This window comes from Stegostoma tigrinum, chromosome 20, assembly GCF_030684315.1.
Source record: "Stegostoma tigrinum isolate sSteTig4 chromosome 20, sSteTig4.hap1, whole genome shotgun sequence".
NCBI classification, from domain to species: domain Eukaryota; kingdom Metazoa; phylum Chordata; class Chondrichthyes; order Orectolobiformes; family Stegostomatidae; genus Stegostoma; species Stegostoma tigrinum.
The window spans coordinates 44866528-44888453 of NC_081373.1; the positions used below are offsets into that span (position 1 = coordinate 44866528).

The 21926-nt window shown below is 43.1% G+C and overlaps 1 protein-coding gene and 1 long non-coding RNA gene across 3 annotated transcripts in view; one reads left to right on the top strand and one right to left on the bottom strand.

Moving 5' to 3' along the window:
* The window catches only part of LOC125461669 (uncharacterized), a 105736-nt gene extending 89457 nt beyond the window's left edge, over window positions 1–16279 (bottom strand). For both annotated transcript variants that reach the window (XR_009446983.1, XR_007249529.1), the window contains exon 1: window positions 15952–16279. This is a non-coding gene — a long non-coding RNA (uncharacterized LOC125461669). The remainder of the gene's footprint in view (window positions 1–15951) is intronic.
* Window positions 1–20070, top strand: part of LOC125461667 (monocarboxylate transporter 12-like) — a 60142-nt gene extending 40072 nt beyond the window's left edge. Inside the window, exons 4-7 of the mRNA XM_048550611.1 lie at window positions 5903–6046; window positions 10759–11383; window positions 14056–14315; window positions 17078–20070. Of these exons, the coding sequence (XP_048406568.1) occupies window positions 5903–6046; window positions 10759–11383; window positions 14056–14315; window positions 17078–17274 (1226 nt within the window). The 3' untranslated portion in view covers window positions 17275–20070. The remainder of the gene's footprint in view (window positions 1–5902; window positions 6047–10758; window positions 11384–14055; window positions 14316–17077) is intronic.
* Window positions 20071–21926: the final 1856 nt, after the last annotated feature.

Here is a 21926-nt window from a genome sequence, read left to right on the forward strand (position 1 = left end):
GATAATTTTTAAAAAGGGCCATTTTTTTATTGGGAACAGGCTAATTAAGTTATTTTTGAGCTTTCAGCCCTCTATCCGTTTGCAAGGGTTGAACTTCCGCTGAAACTATTGAAAAACCTTTATTACAATGAGAGCTTTATAGTGCTGGCCAACTGTAAAGAATTCAGACTGTCGCAGAAGATGGGGTAAGGAATCAACGAGGCTGCAAGGCAAAGCTGCTCTAACTCTCACAATCCAAGGAAACAAACCTAATTACACTTGCTCTCTAAGTCAGTGGGTAGTCCCAGGTCCTATATTTGCTGCCGTGACAACAACACCATCCGCCCAAAGGTTTGTAATTAAGTAGCTGACTTGCTTGTGTTTGACCATTCACAAATGCAGCTCTAACATGCCAGTTTGCAATTTGAAGAAAGATTTGCAGATTTCCCTGGACTAAGTTCTCCTTTTCTAACTGCTCGAGGTTGATTCTGTCATGCAGAATTTTGTTTCACAGAGCTAATTTGGTTCCTGGAACTTTTAGCCAAATATTACACTGTAGTGATCTGAAGGCACAGTAAGTATGTTGTTAATTATTATTCACTAGAGTGACTCAGTAACAGGATCAGAATAAAGTGATTAGACTTTAAAGAGAAATTGGGTACAAATGAAACATTAATTTTGACCAATCTGGGCACACAGCCTTGGCAGCTTAATAATGTATTTTCCAGTGTCTAAGGAGCAATTTCAAAGTGTTGAGAAATTACTGTTTGGATTCTGAATCAATCAGATGTGCAAATCCTGTAGTAAATCCAGGAAAACTTCTATACTTAATGACTGTTGCCTGACTGACCATTTCATTGCCATAACCATCAAACATTTCCAGAATCTCCTAAGACAGGAAATTAGAAGTAAACGCCTGACAAGAACTGGATCGGTAGGATTAAATGCAAATAACGGAAATCTAAATAGACTGTCGAACCCCTGGGAATGATGGAATTGGATTCAGTTAAGGTGGTGGATGGGATATGGCACTGTGATTGGGTTAGCAGGGAGACTTTGTTGATCTGCTTGTCAACCTCTAGATGAATGTTACCAGGGAGCTGAGGGGGGCAGCTGCCCATTGTTAAACCTGGGCAGCTGTGCACACTCTTTCTAGAGAGGCAAGAGATAGTCCCTGACACCTGCACTCAATTGACAGGGATTGGCAGAGGAAGGAGGAAACTCAATACTTAAGGCAGGCACAGACACCAGGATAAAATAACAGATCAGGCCTCAGTTTTGCCATTGGAGCCCGATATAATAGTGTTGGAATGTGGGAGCATTTAATATTTGAAATTATAGTAAATTAGATTCAGGCTGAGAAGGGGCGAGCTTATTTTTTTCATAGTCACTCCTATCTGGTCTCAGCAGGTGCCCTGAATTTGGGGAGAATGGAGTTGAAGACTGAATGGGGTGAAAGGAGAATTAGAATCAAACTGAACATCTGAAAAACCACAAGACGGATATTCTTGGTAAAGATCTTAGGAAAAGTTCTGAGCAAATCAATTGAATGCTACATTACAGCTGGAGTAGGAGAAGCGGGAAAACCAATGCATTTTTGTCTTGTCATTTAAAGATTTTTCACAAACTTCTAAAAAAAAAGGAAAACCCAGATTTGTGATTGGACACTGTGAACGTTATCTTTCCAATTAGCAGTGAGGCTGTTATTTGGACATGGCAGTTCTTACCATGTATTATAACTAGAACAGTCAATAGCTGTGAACACATTCTTGCAGGATTTGACTTTTCCTGTGCATGGAAATTTGTTGGATTTTCCAAAGGACCAAGATGATTTTTAAGAGCAAGAATTTGGGATGTGGAAGAGAAGAGGGATGAGAGGTAAAAGAGCAAATAGTCAGGTGGGAAGGTAGGAGTTCAGTCTAGAAAGGCTTAAAGTGTCGAATTAACTGCATAGCACATCAAATGGGAATATCTGTCAGGATAGCCATCAATTCTGAGATCTTTTAGCTTCTCTTATGGTCTAACTTTTACTCCTTGAACTCCCAATCCATTGCAAAATTCATTCAGCGATTGGAAAGCAACTGGGAAATATGAAATTGCAAATAATAACCATTGGTGTAACTTTTTCAAGTTCTGCAGTATCAGTAAAAAGCTAAATGATGTAAACAGATAATGGCCAAATTTGGCGGAAGAAATGTTTTAGTTTGCAGGATGCAGCATGGAAATTAATACATCCCTGGCAGACTTTGCAACTTTGAAAGCCACAAGGAAAGTTAAAGAAAAGCATTCTGATATTGCAACTCATGACTGTTAAACATTAAAGGATATATGTGGATTGCAAGTAAAGACTGTTGCATCTGGCACACACCATTGAATAACAATAATGGAGCCAGCCTGATGTTCTGTTGCAGGATTCTGAATTTGTTTCCATGAATCTAGCAGCATTAACAACAGAAACTACTGAAGGTTCAGGACCATTGAGTAAAGGCAAAGCTAGGCCAATCATCTTTCACCAATCAAATATTAGATTCTTGAAACTTTTTCTAAAAGGATGCAAACATCTAGTTCATTGTCAGGCTCAGAGAAAGCATCTTCAGATGTCATTTCAAGACAACTGAACCATTAGCCTCCTGCGCTTCTCCAGCCACCACACCTGGTCTACAGTTGGTTGGGGAGAGTGTGAAGTGCAAGATGAATAAGAGGCTCACCTACTGACTATCTCAATCAAGCCCAGATGAAAGCTGACATTCATAGCATCACCTCATCATCTCAAGACAGCTGCAAGCCTTCAATCCACTGCTCATTGTTTCCACACTACCAATTATGAAAGGCAAAGCACTGAACTACACTGCATTACCCCCATATCCCTCTGTCTTGCAGGACAAGGTGGCCCACAATTGGAAACTGCAGCACCTCACCTGATTGTGGGTGTTAGACATGGATGTGTTCCCTCGCTCCCATTGAAGGAGATAATGAGCAGCATCATTAAAACTACAATGAATGAGGATATGCTAAAATCAAAGAACTCAACACAATACTTGTACCTCAGCCTTCTGAAATCCCTGTCTTGTCCCCTCAACCCACAATGTCCTCTGCTTTACACGTTGCGGATCATGTTAATGTGTACAACGGAACCTACAGCAGCAGGTAGCAATGGTGACAGAGGGCACTGAGTGAGCAGAGAAGTTCTTTGGGAACTCCAACAGAAGGCGGTGATGGTGAGGGAGGGCAGCTGGAACAATTAAATGGACTGTCACTGGAAAGAAAAGGCATCTTTAGTGAGGGCAGGGTTGATCGGAATGGAGAGTAGACAAACAAATATATTCCTCAGCCCAATGTAACCTCCCCCTCCCCCCACCCAGGTTGCTCCATGTAGATTGTGTAAATAGTTTCTCATTTATCTTTAATTTCCCGCCATGTTTGTAATGACCTCATGCCTGTGGAATAAAGAAGCCCTGCTTCATAATCTTTGGCTTGTCCATGTATTCGTATTTCATGTTCTTTGTGCAAATTCAAAATTCCTCTTCCGCTCAGTCCAACAAAAGTCTTGTACTTTTAAACTTTTAGATATACATGAAAACACTCACCTGGTCTACAGTTGGTTGGGGAGAGTGTGAAGTGCAAGAAGAATGAGAGGCTAGTGAAAAAGAATTATTGTTACTTGTTATAGCCACAACTGAAATGCTGACTCTGCTGGTCAGTTAGAGGGCAGCAGTGAAGCAGGATCTGTACGTGGCGAGTCACTGGGTAAGGAGAGGCTGCAGCCAAGACAGAGGGTTAGTGCTGGTGCTGACTCCCCTCACGACAAAGGTGCACTTGGGTTCTGATGCACGGTACTCAGACAAGGACATATATGGAGTAACGTGTACAAAACAACTGAGTGATTCAGATTTTAGGCCAAACACCACTGCCGGTATGATATACTCTCAGCGCTTCCTTACCTGTCAGGTCATGCAGCTCGTACCACAAAAACTGGATTCTCCTTGGGACAGTCTAACAAAACTAACTATCTACATTGCCATAATATCACAGATTTACACACTGTGTTCTGCATTTACTGACATTACTGTACATTACATACAGCTTGACTGTCCGAACACAGGCCGTTGATTCATGAAGCTGTGGAGTAATAGAGCACAGCCCATGCCGACCAGATTTCCTAAAATGAACTCGTCCCATTTTCCTGTGTTAGGCCCATATCCCTTTAAATCTTTCCTATCTTTGTACCTGTCCAGGCCAGGCAGCATCAGAGGAGCAAGAAAGTTGATGTTACGGGCCGGGACCCTAACCCATTTCTGAAGAAGGGTCCCCACCCAAAACATCAACTTTCCTGCTCCTCTGATGCTGCCTGACCTGCTGCGTTCCTCCAGCTCCACACTGTGTTGCCTTCGACTCCAGCATCAGCAGCTCTTACTACCTCTTTTTACCTGTAAAAATGCCTTTTAGATGTTGTAATTGTACCCACCTCAACACTTTCCCTGGCAGCTCATTCCATACAAGTACCACCCTCTGTGTTAAAAAGTTGCCCTGCAGGTCCCTTTTAGATCTTTCCCCACACAACCTATACCTATGCCCTCTAGTATTGGACCCCCTACCCTGGGAAAAGAACTTGGTTATTCACTTTGTCTATGCCGCTCATGATTTTATAAACCTCAATCAGGTCACCTCTACCTCTCCAATGCTCCAGTGAAAAAGGTTTTAGCCTCTCCTTATAACTCAAACCTTCCAGTCTCGGCAACATGCTTGTAAATCTTTTCTTTCTGTTTAATAAAATCCTTCCTATAGCGGGATGACTAGGACTGTACACAGTACTCCAAATATGGCCCTACCAATGTCTTGTGGAGCTGTAACATGGTGTCCCAACTCCTGCACTCACTGCTTTGACTGATGAAAGAAAGCACGCCAAATACATTTTTCACTATCCTGCTTTCCTGCGATTCCAATTTCAAGGAACTATGCCCCAGTACCCCTAGGTCTCTGTTTGATAACACACCACACGCCCTAACATTAGCTGTGATGACCCTAGAACCTGACTCTGGAATAACACTGGGGTGATGACCTTTAGGTGACATTGCACTGAGAGTCTTACAGTCATACAGCATGGAAACAGACCCTTTTGCCCAACTCATCAATGCCGACCAGATATCCTGAACTGATCTAGTCCCATGCACCAGCATTTGGCTCATATCCCTCTAAACCCTTCCTGTTCATACACCCATCTAACTGCCTTTTAAATGTTTCAATTGTACTAGCCTCCACCACTTCCTCTGCCATCTCATTCCATACACGCATCACGCTCTGTGTGAAGAAGTTGCCCCTTAGGTCCCTTTTTAAACCTTTCCTCTCTCACCTTAAACCTATGTCCTCCAGTTTGGACTCCCCTGCCCTGGGAAAAAGACCTTGTTTGTTCACCATATCCAAGCCCCTCTTGATTTTATAAACCTCTATAAGGTCACCCCTCAGCCTCCAACATTCCAGGGGAAAAAATCCCCAGCCTATTCAGTCTTTCCCTATCAAGCCCTCCAATCCAGACAAGAATAAAGTCCCCAAGATAACAAAGTGTGAAGCTGGATGAACACAGCAGGACAAGCAGCATCTCAAGAGCACAAAAGCTGACGTTTCGGGCCTAGACCCTTCATCAGAGAGCTCTCTGATGAAGGGGCTAGGCCCGAAATGTCAGCTTTTGTGCTCCTGAGATGCTGCTTGGCCTGCTGTGTTCATCCAGCTTCACACTTTGTTATCTTGGATTCTCCAGCATCTGCAGTTCCCATTATCTCTGAGAATAAAGTGCCCTGTCATTTATTCCATGAATTAGAGTTTTATCTTGAGTTTTGTCAGTTTTTTGCATTGTACAGAGGTCAAAATCACAAAGGGAGACAGCAATATATCACACCGATTATGTTTGTCCCTTTGTTCTCTTCAGCGCCTCTTGGGAGTATTATTAGCAATCGGTATTCCACTCGAGCAGCAGTGATTCTTGGAGGAGTGTTAGCTTCTGTTGGCCTCATTCTTAGCTCATTCGCTACCTGCCTGGAATATCTTTATCTGTCACTCGGAGTCATTACTGGTAAGAACTATAACTGCTGTGTAAATTTCATTGACTGGTGCTCTAAAGCTCCCAGGGACACACTTGGGTGGTAAAAGGTAAGGAAGCCAGAGAGCCACTGTGGACAGCACTCAGACAAATGGTCTGACAATCTAGAAACAGTGGAGCAGTAGAGCTGAATGTTTGCAGCGTACATGTTGTTACAATCTATGTACAGACTTCTTAAGAGCGATGAATTTTTCAGAGATCAATCATAATTAATGAAGAACATGATTCCATATTTTAAGACACTTACTGCAACAAACAAACTAAAACCAACATAGATTAAATGTTAATGAGACAACTAAAATATCCAATTAAAGAAAAGGTACTTTTATATTAGCTAACTAACTGTTGAGATTCTTACAAAACCCCTTTGCTGTCTACTATATTTCTGGCAGATATGTAGAATTCCAGGAGCACCCATAGAATATCCCAAAACTCTAGTGGCTGATTGTTATCTGCTATATTAGTTAGGTGTGGCCTGAACTTACTTTGCATCACATCCCTTAACACCTTTGGTTTCCCAAAATCTATCAGTCTTATTTTGAAAGTTAACAACTAATCTAGTGTTAGTTGCCAATTGCAATAGAGCTCTAAACTTGGACAACACTTTGCTTTATAGATAACGAAGTGTGGGGCTGGATGAACACAGCAGGCCAAGTAGCATCTCAGGAGCACAAAAGCTGATGTTTCGGGCCTCGACCCTTCATCAGAAAAGGGGGATGGGGAGAGGGAACTGGAATAAATGGGGAGAGAGGGGGAGGTGGACTGAAGATGGATAGAGCAGAAGATAGGTGGAGTGGAGAGTATTGGTGGGGAGGTAGGGAGGGGATAGGTCAGTTCGGGGAGGACAGACAGGTCAAGGGGGCGGGATGAGGTTAGTAGGTAGGAAATGGAGGTGCGGCTTGAGGTGGGAGGAGGGGATAGGTGAGAGGAAGAACAGGTTAGGGAGGCGGGGACGAGATGGGCTGGTTTTGGGATGCAGTGGGGGGAGGAGGGATTTTGAAGCTGGTGACATCCACATTGATACCATTGGGCTGCAGGGTTCCCAAGCAACACTTCGCATTGAAGTGTTGTCTAATTTCTCTCCTGAAAGGTCTGCTGTTAATTTTCTTCTACTATGCCCCAGATTGCTCGACCAGAGACACCAGGTTCTCCTTGTCTACCCTATCTGTTCTTCTATCTTGAATATTTAATCAAATAACCCCGTAACCCTTGCAATTCTAAGGAATGCACTGTGTGTTTACTCAACCCTTCACAATGTAACCTGTGGACTTCAGATATCATTCTAGTAAATTTACACATCTCACCCTCCAAGGTCAGTATGTGCTTCCTGAGATGAGGCATTCAAAACATTCACAGTTCTCGTGGAGAGGTTTAATTAGTGCTTGGTTTAGTTTTCACTTCATTGCTATCTCCTTGTATTTTATTCCTGAAAATATAAAGTCCAGGATTCCATGAGCACTTCTGATTAATGTCTGTACTTGGTCATAAAATTTTTAATATCTCAGATCTTGGAATGTTCAATTCTTTGAACATCCACAATTTCTAGCTCTTCAACACTCTGTTTTAGGAGCAAAGTGGAGGACCACGTACAGAAATCCATTGGACGTGAAATCATATTTGAAAGTCAATCCCAATTAGACACAGTCCCTTCCTTCTTTCCCCTTCACCTTGCTAATGTTTCCATTTCAGAATATACATTCAGAATAAAGAAGAATGTTGAAAGGAGCCTTTGTGCTACTCTGTGCTTATCATGATGAATGCTGATGTAAAACTGCCACACAAACAAAATGTCCTGTTCATATGTAAATGGTATCCTGCAGTAAGATTGTGCAAGCCCAGTCTTTGCATTTCTGAGAATTCTACTTGCCTCTCCATCAATGTAGAGAAAGCAACCAGCAGATTCCCTGAAATTTCTTGCGGCTCCCCATTTGAGAACATGTGACAAGTAGTGCCAATAGAAAGCCAAAGGTGAAAACAATTGAATAGAAATGTTCGTTGCAAAGTAATTCCATCTCCAACTGCGGTCAGGATATCAACCACCTGAACATCTCCACCCCTCTCACCCACTCCAAACTCTCCCCTGCAGAACATGCAGCCCTCTGCTCCCTCCGCTCCAATCCCAAACTCACTATCAAACCAGCAGACAAGGGAAGCGCAGTTGTAGTATGGGGCACTGACCTTTACATTGCTGAGGCCAGAAACCAACTCTCCAACACCTCCGCTCCCTGGATCATGATCCCACCCCCGAGCACCAAACCATCATCTCCCAAACCATTCACAACCTAATCACGTCAGGTGTCCTCCCACCCACAGCCTCCAACCTCATTGTTCCCCAACCCCGCACTGCCCGCTTCCATCTCCTTCCCAAAATCCACAAACCTGACTGCTCTGGTCGACCCATTGTCTCCACCTGCTCCTGCCCCACTGAATGCATCTCCAACTATTTGGAATCCATTTTCTCCCCTTTGGTCCAGGAACTCCCTACCTATGCCCGCGACAGCACCCACGCCCTCCACCTCTTCCAGAACTTCCAATTCCCTGGTCCCCAACACCTAATTTTCACTATGGACGTCCAGTCCCTATACACCTGCATTCCCCATGCAGATGGCCTAAAGGGCATCCGCTTCTTCCTGTCCCGCAGACCCGACCAGTCCCCCTCCACCCACACCCTCATCCGCCAGGCCAAACTCGTCCTCACCCTTAACAACTTCTCTTTCAATTTCTCCCACTTCCTACAGACAGAGGGTGGCCGTCGGTACCCACATAGGCCCAAGCTATGCCTGCCTCTTTGTAGGTTACGTGAAACAGTCCCTCTTTTGCACCTACACTGGCCCTATCCCCCACCTCTTCCTCCACTACATTAATGACAGTATCGGCGCCGCCTCAGGCTCCCAAGAGGAGCTTGAACAGTTCATCCATTTCACCAACACCTTCCACCCCAACCTTAAGTTCACCTGGGCCATCTCCAACACATCCGTCACTTTCCTGGACCTCTCAGTCTCCATCTCTGGCAACCACCTAGAAATCGATGTCCATTTCAAGCCCACCGACTCCCACAGCTACCTAGAACGCACCTCCTCCCACCCACCTTCCTGCAAAAGTTCCATCCCTTTTTCCCAATTCCTTTGCCTCTGCCGCATCTGCTCCCAGGATGACGCATTCCACTCCCATACATCCCAGATGTCCTCGTTCGTCAAGGACTGCAACAATCCCCCGAGAATGCCCTTGACTGGGTCTCCCGCATTTCCCGCAACTCATCCTTCACACCATGCCCCCACACTAACCGCCAAAAGTGAATCATCCCCGTACTCACATACCACCCCACCAACCTCCGCATACAACACATCATCCTCCAACATTTCTGCCATCTACAATCCAACCCCAACACTAAAGATATTTTTCCATCCCCAACCTTGTCTGCCTTCCGGAGAGACCACTCTTTCAGTGACTCCCTTGTCTGCTCCACAGTCCCCTCCAACCCCACCACACCCAGCACTTTCCCCTGCAATCGCCCCCACACCTCCTCCCTCACCCCCATCCCAGGCCCCAAGATAACTTTCCACGTCAAGCAGATATTTACCTGCACATCTGCCAATGTAGTATACTGCATCTGCTGTACACGGTGTGGCTTCCTCTACATTGGGGAAACCAAGTGCGGCTTGAGATGGGAGGAGGGGATAGGTGAGAGGCTTGGGGACCGCTTTGCAGAACACCTACGCTCGGTTTGCAATAAACAACTGCACCTCCCAGTCGCGAAACATTTCAACTCCCCCTCCCATTCCTTAGACGACATGCCTATTGTGGGCCTCCTGCAGTGCCATAATGATGCCACCCGTAGGTTGCAGGAACAGCAACTCATATTCCGCTTGGGAACCCTGCAGCCCAATGCTATCAATGTGGATTTCACCAGCTTCAAAATCTTCCCACTCCCCACTGCATCCCAAAACCAGCCCAGCTCGTCCCCGCCTCCCTAACCTGTTCTTCCTCTCACCCATCCCCTCCCCCCATCTCAAGCCGCACCTCCATTTCCTACCTACCACCTCATCCTGCCCCCTTGACCTGTCCATCCTCCCCGGACTGACCTAGCCCCTCCCTACCTCCCCACCTATACTCTCCTCTCCAACTATCTTTTCCTCTATCCATCTTCGGTCCGCCTACCCCTCTCTTCCTATTTATTTCAGAATGCTCTCCCCATCCCCCTTTTCTGATGAAGGGTCTAGGCCTGAAAGGTCAGCTTTTGTGCTCCTAAGATGCTGCTTGGCCTGCTGTGTTCATCCAGCTCCACACTTTGTTATCTCATAATTGCACTCAGGTAGTGAACATTAACTGGGGAGTCACTTGTGCTTCTTGAAAGGGTTTTTGTAGCACAATGGTAGTGACCCTATCTCTCAGCCAGGAGACCCAGTTTCAATACCCTCTTGTTCAAGTCTCACCTGTTTCAGAGGTGTGTATTAACATCGCAAAATTGGTTGATGCAGGAAATATATTTCAAAAAGAGATCTGTGCTCCTCTATATAGGAGCAAACTGAAACTGCAATTCTTGGATTATAAACTGCAGCTTTTAAATGTCTATCTTTGAAAAAGCGTATGAAGTATTTAAAGCTTAAGCTGTATCTTTATCTTACAACACCTAGCTTTTACAGTAAAAGCATGTCATAACTTTTAAAATCTGTTCTGTGTTGCAGGCTGTGGATATGCTTTAGCTTATTCTCCTGCCATATCAATTGTGGGCAAGTACTTCTGTAAGAAGAAAGCTATGGCATATGGGTTGGCCATGTCAGGGAGTGGAATTGGCACTTTTGTTTTAGCTCCAGTGGTTCAGCTGCTGATTGAACAATACTCTTGGCGTGGGGCATTACTCATCCTCGGAGGCCTCGTAGCTAATATTTGTGTTTGTGGTGCTCTGCTGAGGCCCCTCACCCTTGCAGAGGATCTGCCCAATTCCACCATGAGTGACATTGCCGGTGAAAAAGTCTCTGCGGAATCCAGGATTAAGGCACAATGTGATGACTGTCATCTGTCCAGTCTTTCTACAGAATCAAACTTCATTAGAAAAGAGAGTGTCAGAAGGCAGCCGTGCAGCTGTTGTCCATCATATAAAGAATATGCCTTTCTGCTGACTGCGGACTTCCTTGTATTTGCTGCATCGCTGCTATTCCTCGCCTATGGCTGCAGCACTCCTTTTGTTCATCTTGTGCCATATGCAGTGAGCACTGGAGTAAGCCAACAGCAAGCAGCCTTCTTAATGTCAATACTGGGCATCATAAATATTATTGGCACAGTTTCATTTGGCTGGATAATGGACAGAAGGTAAGTGCAAAAGTGAATGGCTTTGGTTGTATTTTGCACTAGAATTATATGTCTTTTAGGCAACTGGACAGATTGCATTATCGGTGGTTCTGAGATCATTCAGAAGTGTGAAGCATCTAGCACCCACTAACGATGGCCAGGATTATTACTGACTTTGTGATGTACTTCACTGGACTAGAACAAAAAATGTCTACGGCCAGCTCCTCACCACTTCCAAAATTTCCATTCGATTATGAACATGTACTTCAGCAGCCCCTGTGTTTGAATGGATTATAATTCTATACAAGGGCCAAAATCAGTCAATTGATGTATTTTTTGTATGCACTATCCTCAAAAATGTCTGTCTCCCTAGTTCATGTTAATTTGTTTTTAATGTGCATCTTGAACCTATTAACTTTAAACTGCTAATGTGGTAAAAACAATTTTAATAGAGCATTTTAAATGCTTAAATAATTCAGCTTATATCATTGGCACATAGCCCCATTTAGTCTCTTTATTTAAACAATTCTCTCAATTTTTATTTTGTATTTGGCTGATCTTTGTGATGGCATGTTTTACAAATGAGCACCTTTGACTAGTATGCTTTCTTCTTTGCAGTTTACCCTGTCTGTTCATAGGATATAAACTTTATACAGACTCGATATTAATAGCCTCAAATGTATCCCTCGAGGAATTCTCTTCTAGCCAATCAGAAACAGATGGATAGGGATTGGTGTCAATATATTAATAGATACTGATGTTGTCAACAGTATCAGGCTAAGAAAATATATGTGTGCAGCACTATAATAATCAATACATATTATTTTGCAAGAGTGGAGGATGTTTTATTGCTCATTTGGGAATGCTAAATTATTTTGTAGGATGCCAAGAAAAGAAGACTTTAATCCCTCAGTCAATCATAGAATCCCTACAGTGTGGAAACAGGCCCTTCAGCCCAACAAGTCCACACCGAATCTCAGGGCATCCCACCCAGACCCATCCCCTACCTAATCTACACACCTCTGAACACTACAGGCATTTTAGCATGGACAGTCCACCTAACCTGCACATCTTTGGACTGTGAGAGGAAACCCACACAGACACAGGGAGAACGTGTAAACTCCACACAGACAGTTGCCCCAGGCTGGGTCCCTGGTGCTGTGAGGCATCGGTGCAAACCACTGTGCCACCCTGGCATAAGATGATAAGATGTAGGAGCAGAAGTAGGCTATTTGGCTCATTTAAAATGCTCTGCCATCCTGTAAGATAGTGACTGATCTGATAATCTTCAACTCCACTTTCCTGCCTTTCGCCATAACCCTTGATTTCCTGCCCGGTGCAAAACCTCTCTCACTTTTGAATATTTTTTATGTCCCAGCCTCAACGATTCTCTCTGTAAAGAATTCCATGGATTCGCTATGCTAAGAGAGGAAGATCCCCGTCATTTTTGTCTCCATACCCAGTAATCGTCTCAGCACCGACATCTATTTCAAAACTCCTATAGCTACCTTGACAATATCTCCTCTCATCCACCCTCCTGCAAGAATGTGATTGCTTACTCCCAATTTCTCCACCTTAGTCACATCGGCTCCTAAGAGGAGCAACACTTCATATTCTGCCTCAGGAGCCTACAGCCCGATAGCCTTAACATAGAATTCAGCAGTTTTAAAATCTCCACACCCCCAGTCTCATCTCATGTCCAACCCTCCCTCTCATCCCTGCCTCCTTGACATGACACAACCTGTCCATCTTCTGCACCCCCAACTACCCCACCCTTCCCAATGACCAATGCCCACAACCCCTACCTCACCCACCTGTTGCACCTACCATCCCCCAGCTCCACCCCTCCTCCCTCTATTTATTTCTCAGCTCCCTTCTTCCTCCCCACTTCTGAAGAAGGTCCCGAACTGAAACATCAAATTCCCTGCTCCTCTGATGTTGCCTGACCTGCTGTGTTCCTCCAGCTCCACACTGTTGTTTCTGACTCTAGCATCTGCAGTATTTACTATCTGCCCACACCTGTTGTTTTCACTTTAAAGCAAGTGTTCAGCCTTGAAGTCTGCAGATTACAGTGAACACAGTTGAACCTGATGATTGTGCTGTCATGAAAGTGTTTTCCCTAAAGGTATTGTGTTTCATTTGATGGGAAATATTTGCTGCTGTTTAAGATTTATTCCATTGTACAGGTACACTTATCAACCTGACAGCCTTGTGATAGAAGCTGTGCCTAGAGTTTAGATTTTACCACATCTGTGGTGAGGGACATGTTTCATGCCAATCCAGATTGGGTGGGGTCAAGGGTTACTTGTGGCACAGAAACAGATCAATGTACTGGTGGCAAAGCAGGTCAAAGTCTGACATCATGCAGCACCAAACCAAATGGTCAAGGTAAGTTAGTTTTCATGGAGTTCAAATTATAAGATATGTACATGGCATACTCCAATAATGTCCAGTATTTGTTCAACTCTTATTTTTAGACAGACGTTTTTTGAAAGAGGGAGAATCTAGAGACAGATTCAACATTTGAATGGTCTTAATCACCTTAAAATAAGAAAGAATGGTCATTGATAGAGTTGCAACTGTTTATACTGGGTGCAATGAAATACAGGTCATTAGAACTTTACTTGCTTGCCACTTTATGTAAAGTGAATCTCCACATTTTTATTCTGGGACCTCTCTCTTTAAATCTGCAGGTTTTTGAAGAAGTACCGGAAATACTGTTACATTTTGACAGTTGGCTTGGATGGTGTCTGCTCTCTGTTCATTCCCATTCTGAGATCCTTTCCACTCCTCGTTCCCTATGCAGTTTTTTATGGATACTTTGATGGGGCTTATGTTGCCCTTATCCCAGTGATAACATCAGATATAGCAGGAAATGTTTTCCTGCCCTCTGCTCTGGGAATAGTTTACTTTATCCATGGGATACCCTATCTAATTGGACCCCCAATAGCAGGTCAGTAATATTTTATATAATCTATTCTTGTCGCTTTTGCATTCTTATTCACTGAACCACAGTAAAATGCTGTGAATATTGTTAAGGGAATGGTAGGATAAGGAAGCAATGTCCATGTCTACCTTGGATGGGACAGGGGTCAAGTACCGTATTGCTGTCAGTAATATATCCCACACACTAGCCATTTAGCCAACCGCCCCAGCCCCACCCAACTACACTACGTAATCTATTCAGAGGTTTTTGTAAGTGTCTGTTGAATTTTTTAAAGTCTATTTTAAATTACTTTAACATGTTTTGGCTAATGCTAGACAACTGTACTGTTGCAGTTGGCAGCAGTTGCATGTAAAACCCCCACAGCTCTCATTTGGAAATGCAGTTCGCAGTTTAATCAGAATTGTTATGATACAGAAAGAGGTCATTTGGTCCATCATGCCTGCAGCAGTTCTTTAAATGAGTGTTATTTTATGGATGCACCATAGGATGCTTTCTATCTGGATATATCACAGCGCAATATGGCAACTACTCTTCCCAAGGCTGCAAGAAACTACAAAGAGTTGTGAACACAGCCCAGTCCATCGTGCAAACCAGCCTCCCATCCGTTGACTCCATCTATACTTCCTGCTGCCTGGGGAAAGCCACCAGCATAATCGAAGACCCCTCCCACACTGGTTATAATCTCTTCCACCCTCTTCCATATGAGGAGAAGATATGAAAGTTTGAATACGCGTAGCAACAGATTTAAGACCAGCTTCTTCCCCGCTGTATTCAGACTTTTGAATGTACCCCTTTAATGTCAATACTGATCTCTCTCTCTGCACGAATTTGGCAGCTTTAACACTGTATCTTGCACTCTGACTGTTACCCTGTTACAGTTGTATAGTACGATCTGCCTGTAAGTCAACACTTTTCACTGTACCACGGTACACTTGATAGTAATAAGTCAAATCGAGTCATTACCGGGCACTAATCTCCTGCTTTTCCTCACACCATTTCCATTCAAATAATCATCCTATCCCCTTTTGAATGCCAAAGATGAGACTTGTATTAAACATTTGCTCCTTTCATGCTGTCAGTAGAACTGCTGCTGAGCTACTCTGCTCCTCACATATGGACAATGCGTGACATAGACATGGGAGAAAAAAATCTGTCCCTCTGAGCTACATATCACCAATGGTTTAGATGTCACTTTTCTTTGAAACAAAAATGTAATGGGTGGAAATTACCTCTTTTTAGAGGCAGCAGGAGAGATGGTGAAAAGGACAAATAACGGGGTGCCTTCCTCACATCTCAGTATTTCAGTTTTGAGTGGAAAGGTCAATTGGCAACTTTCCTGACCAGTTACCAATTAAAGACCTTGTGGCCAAATAACAGCCACCAAAGGGCCTCAACCTAGCACACTTAGTTACCTGCCTTCCCTATGGGCAAAAAAAAAGTGACTGCTTACTTGACACAGGAAACTGGGTTTGGTGGGGGTGGGGGGTGGGTTTCTATTTGCCCCAAACTGAAAGCGATTATGAGCATAGATGCAGCATGTTATAGGGTGGCAGCTGAAAGCCAACCCCCTGCCCTTGGCATCAATGCCCCTGCTCCCAACCTCCCCATCGCAATCCCGTACAAAAGAAAACTAAACACTCACCTGCTTTTCGTAGACTTTCCATCGACTGTGTCCAGATCCTAGCAGCTTTGGATGTCTGACTGATTATCAGCACCTTTAGGCAGATGGGACTTCAGTGGGGAGGCATCTGTTAGGCTGCAAAGCTCACTGGTCTGAACAGAAGTGCTTGATCGAGTGGACTTTTTTGCTGCTGGAACCAGGGACATTACACGCTTTTAAAGACACTCTCACCCATATACGGTGCAAAAATAAATCAAATGGCGTCTCATGTTACTTTTACTTATCATTTTTCGCCCAAATGCCTATCATGTTCCAGTCTTTCCCTGTGCTTCTAACAAGCAGCCTGTAACCCTGGAGAACCCAATTAATGTCTTTACCAAATGAACCCTGACTGAACCTGTCCGTTCATCATTTCCTAAAACAGTACTGAAGTCAGTCCTGTCGACAGCAATGTTGCTCTGAAAGCATTGAGAGAGATTGATTGCACTTTAGGTAGTATTTCATCCACGGCCTGTCACATGTCGTAGCTGACTGGGAATCTGACAGTGGACTCTCTTAAGAATGATCCTACTGATTGGTTTTAATACAACTCAGATAATGTTATACATTAATGGAATATTGCTATCAGGATCACTGTCCAGATTGATTTACATGTTGAAATTACACTCGTTCTCGCCTGCACACTTCATAGGATCTGCCAGGCCCACAAGATGTGACAGTACTTGTGGTCATGGAGATGGTGCATTTTTAACAAAAGATATTGCAATAGGGCGGCACGGTGGCTCAGGGGTTAGCACTGCTCCCTCACAGTGCCAGAGACTCAAGTTTGAACACAGCCTCGGGTGACTATCTGTGTGGAGTTTGCACATTCTCACCATGTCTGTGTGGGCTTCCTCTGGGCGCTCCGGCTTCCTCACCCAGCCCAAATATGTGCAGGTTGGGTGGATTGGCTAAATTGTCACATAGCATTCAGGTTAGGTGGATTAGCCATGGGAAATGCAGAGTGGGTCTGGGTGCTATAGTCTTCAAAGGGTCAGTGCAGATGCCACGGGTTGAATGGCCTCTATCTGCACTGTAGCGATTCTATGAATAGGGAAGTTGCAGCTAAGTGTTGATTTTATTGAAGAATTCGCTTTCGCTTTTGCAGGTTGGTTAGTGGACACTACAGGAAGTTACACAGCAGCTTTCCTTGTCAGTGGATTGTCCATGATAATCAGCTCTATGCTGGTGGTTACTGCCAATCGAATAAGCAAACGCAGGAATTCCGTTGACCTTCACACTGCGGTTATACAGTCAGATCCTAGCACTGCAACTTTTCAGACTGCGTCAAGCGATCCAATATGAAAAGCTGGATTCATCGGACAGTGCTGCATTAAGAAAATGCAGGCATAAAATTGCTGGCACATTTTTAAAAGGCTCTCAAAGTATCAAACAATGCGGGCAATCATGATACATGAGAAGCTATTGATTAGTACTTTTCTCAATGCCAAAGTATTTTCATATATATCCACATATATAATAGACTTTTAAAAATGCTTTACGTCTCTTTCATTTGGCAAGTTCCCCTTGACTTGCTAACTGCAGGGTTGCTGGTTTGTAACAATACTTTTCTCCAATACAAAGGGCTCAGGTGTGGACATATGACCCCGATAAATGTATCAGATTTACAAGCGATTGTATATATGGCCAGTGTCAGTTATAATTCTCCTACCTCATTGACACTAGCTCAACTGAAATTTTTAAGATTATGATCCATAGATTTTATTTAGTTATGTTTATCAAAGGAAATGGAATAAAGGCAGGGACATTGATTTAAGTACAGATCAGCCTGGATTTGATTGAATGTCAGCAAAGATTTGTCGGAGATGAACATTATATATTTAATCTAAAAAAGATATAATGTATGTAGGCTCTTGAAGCAAAAGTAGGAATCATGCAAACATGCGGTTTTCTTGTTCTTGTAATCTGTTCATCCATTACATAAGCCAACAACCCTATATGCTATTTGAACAGCTTCTCACCCTGACCTGCTACCTTTTTCGAAGATTTGCATATCCTTTTGAATTGTCACATTTTGTTCATATTACTTGTCCTCACTCTCTATCAAAATGTATCAAATGCAGTCCATTTCATCACTCTGTCTCCGTCCTTCTGGAGTTTGTTACAATTCTCAATTTTTTTTACCAGAATTCCACATTTTGTATGATCTACAGATCTTGAAATGATAGCTGTGATACCCAGTCCATATAATTGATGCATATCATATCCTAACACTGAACCCAGTGAAACACTACAGTAAACTTCCATCTAGTGTGAAGAACAGCTATCTATCACTACATTGGCAAGACCAAGCAGAGACTAATTGAACACATTGTGGACTGCAGTATTGACAAGGATGACTCTGCTCTTCTGGTTGCTTGCTATTTCAATCCTCCATCTTACTCTTCTTCTAACATTTCAGCCCGAGACTGTGGTACTGCAGTACAACCCAAGACACGCGGGAGGAACAGCACCTCATTTCCCACCTCAGCACTTTTACAGCTTTCAGAACTCAACATTGAGTTCAACAAATGAAGACCATGAATTTTGCTGCCACCCCATGTTAATTCCCCAATTATTCACATCAACACTTTCTGCTACCTCATCAAATCAAATCAGTGAAACAAACTATGTCTTTAAGTAATCCAGATCGACTTTCATTTATTAGTCCATTTCCAAATGCCTATTAATTCTTGTGCAAGGTTTTTTATGGATCAAACCAAACCCCTTCATAATATATTAAGAAGACAACCCCAGACCCCAACTTTTTCTTATTTTATAAATAAGTGCCAGTTGCTTTGTTCTAGATACTATTAGGTTGGTCAAACTAACAGCGTTAAAACAAAACATACTTTATTTCAAAACTACAGTTAAAAGACAACAAAAGAAAGAAGAAACTGGAATAACCTAACTCTCTAGGAAAGCTTAACAGGATAATAGATTGTTTAACTACTAAACAATAACTGTTCTTGTATGGAAACATCTCATAAACACATCCTTGGCAAAGGCAAATTCTGTAAAATAGATTGTCTCACATGTAATTCAAGCAGCAGGAAGATAACCCCAGCTTTTAGCCGTAACACAGAGAGGAATAATAGCTTCTAAATCCAGCTTCAAGACCCCAGCAACTGCAACTGAAGGCTAACAACAAAAAAAACTTAGTTTTGTGAGAGCTTGACCCCATCCATTGAGCTCCTTTTGTTGTTCCAACTTAAAAAATAAGGCCCCATAAGCTGGTTACTTATTGCCTCTGGAGCACACAGCTCCACACCTCTGTCACAACACTTCTTCATATGAAAAAGTACAAAATACACCTCTTAAAACCATAGTATTGTCACAGGATCAAAGACTGCTTGGTATAATTGGATCATTTTATGATTCACAATATGTGACAAGTGGAGTCCTGCAGGGGTCTCTGCTGGGTCCTCAGCCTTTTAGTTTACACCAATGACTAAGATGTGGGGAGTGAAGTGTGGTGGCTACTTTTTCAAACTTAGCTACATTATGATAGGGAGGAGAGTAATTTGTGAAGGAGACAAGGAAGCTGAGGTTGGATAAGGAAAGTTTGAATATGTGGGCAAAAATCTGGCCTGTACAGTATAAAATGGGAAATATGTCGTTATTTCCTTTGTCAGGAAAATACAAAGGCAGAATATTATTTCACCAGAGAGCTACTGGAGAAGTTTGAGGTGCAGAGAGATCTGGATGTTCCAGTTGCTAGAGTCATTAAAGGTTAGCTTGCAAGTATGGTAAGTAATTAAAGCCAATAGAATGTGGTCATTTATTATGAGAGGAATTTATCTTAAATGCACCATGTTATGCTTAAGTTATGTAGGGTTTTATTGAGACCACATCTGTAGTACTACGTACAGTTTAAACTCTGCGTTATGTCTAAATGCTATAATGCAGTATACTTTTAAGAGACTGTATCATAGCATGTAAGGTATAAAGGTCTCAGCCTTCATCTTAACTGGGATCACTTAAGCATGACATACTGATTTAAGTGTGCTACAGTTTGTCACTGAAAAGCTGCGTATTTAGCTCAGACACAGAAGTGTCTGCAACTGTAATATTTATGTATATTTCAGGAGCTGCAATAAACATCAGTCGAATCTTCCACACTGTTGCCCATGTCTAGTTCTTGTGTTATGGGAGTTAAGATAAATTTTGCCTCATTAAGTACAAATCCCCCTGCTGAAGGAAAAAGCCCGAACATGGTGGCAGATCACTCCTTATTTAAGGATGGATGTAAATGTCTTAGGAGGTGGTTCAAAGAAAATTCACCAAACTGATTCCTGGAATGAGTGGGTTGTTTTTAGAGGAAAGGATGGACAGACTGGACTTATTTCCACTGGCTTCTTGAAGAGTGAGGCATGACTTGATCAAAGAATGTGAGATCCTGTAATGTCTTGACGAGATGGTCATTGGGAGATTGTGGGAACTGGGTGACGCATGAGTAAAAATTATGGGTCACTCGCTTAGGATAACGTTAAGCAGAGTTTTGTTCCTGCAAAGAGCTGTGTGACTTTGGGACACCCAGCATCAAATGACGGTGAAAGCAGATAAATTTCTGCCAGACGAAGGAATCAAAGGTTATTCAGAATAAGTGAGGATGAACACATACAGATTAGTCATGGTCTTAATGAATGGTGGAGCTGCCTCCAATGACCCCTGAGCCTACTTCTGTTTCTAACTAGTTAGTTTGTTTAGATGTAAGTTAGCAAACCACTGGGATCAGCGGGGAACTAGAATTCAGTGCAGTGAATCAGTAAGTGGCTATTAACTTCTCGAACATGTTGGTCTTCTTTCTTGGTTTTGCAATTAATTGCTTTGAACAGATGTGATGCATACTTAAAGGGACATTGTGAAGATAAAATGTAATGGTGCAGAACACAAGTGGATTGCATATGCTGCCACTTTGATGTGCTTTTCTTCATTAGATTTTTAATTCCAGATTTTATTGAATTCAAATTCCACCCTCTGCTGTGGTGACTTAAACTCACATCCCTAGAATGTTAGCTGGGTCTCTGGATTAACAGCCCAGCAATAATACCACTAGGCCATCACCTTCCCTTCTGCAAGGGGCCTGCAAATCACTCAGTTGTATCAAAACTGCTTCAGAGTGTACAGCAGCGAATGCGGCAGTTCAATTCAGCAACTCACTGCTAATTAGGGATAGGCAATAAATGCTGATTTAGGCACTGAATCCCGCATCCCAAAAATAGAAATATCCATTTAACCACATATGTACAGTCCTCACTTACCAACAGTGTTCTTTCCCCATTGTGTCAGTCTATCCACCATTGATACAGCTCAGTTTCATCTTAATGTATGTCATGTCCCTCTTAGTCATCCTGAATAATTGCATTTTTAATCCATTTAGATTATTTCATTATGACACTGTTGGGTCATTTACGCCTTATAGAGGGAGGGAGCAGAGGACAGTAGGGAACTTGCGAGGCCCTCCAGCCATCTCGAAACTGACAACTACTGAACAGGATGTCCACAACAGTAGGGTGTCAGTGTTGCTGTTGGAAATGTGGAGTCGGGTGTATCCCAGCTACATGATGACAAAATCAAGTATCACACAGTCATGCGCCATGAGTAGATGTCTGCTATATTGATATTAGCAACCAGTGAAACATGATCACATGATTCATAATCATTCAAGACAGTCTTATACTGAGATTCTAAGGTCATGTCATGTATCTATTTTGACTTCCTGCAGGGGGTGAACCTGAAGGATCATGCTTAGAGAAAGGTTAGTGAAATTGATCTCACGAATGAGAGATGTGATGTGCTGTCCTCTGTAATTATGGTGCCGGGGGGGTCCCTGAAATGCTCACCTTTTTCCTCAACTGATGACTTCCCTCCAGAGTGTTTGCTGCGGCCCGTAGCTGTGTCTGACCCATTTCCTGCACTTCTGCCCTCACCCTTTTTCTTCCCACCCACAACAC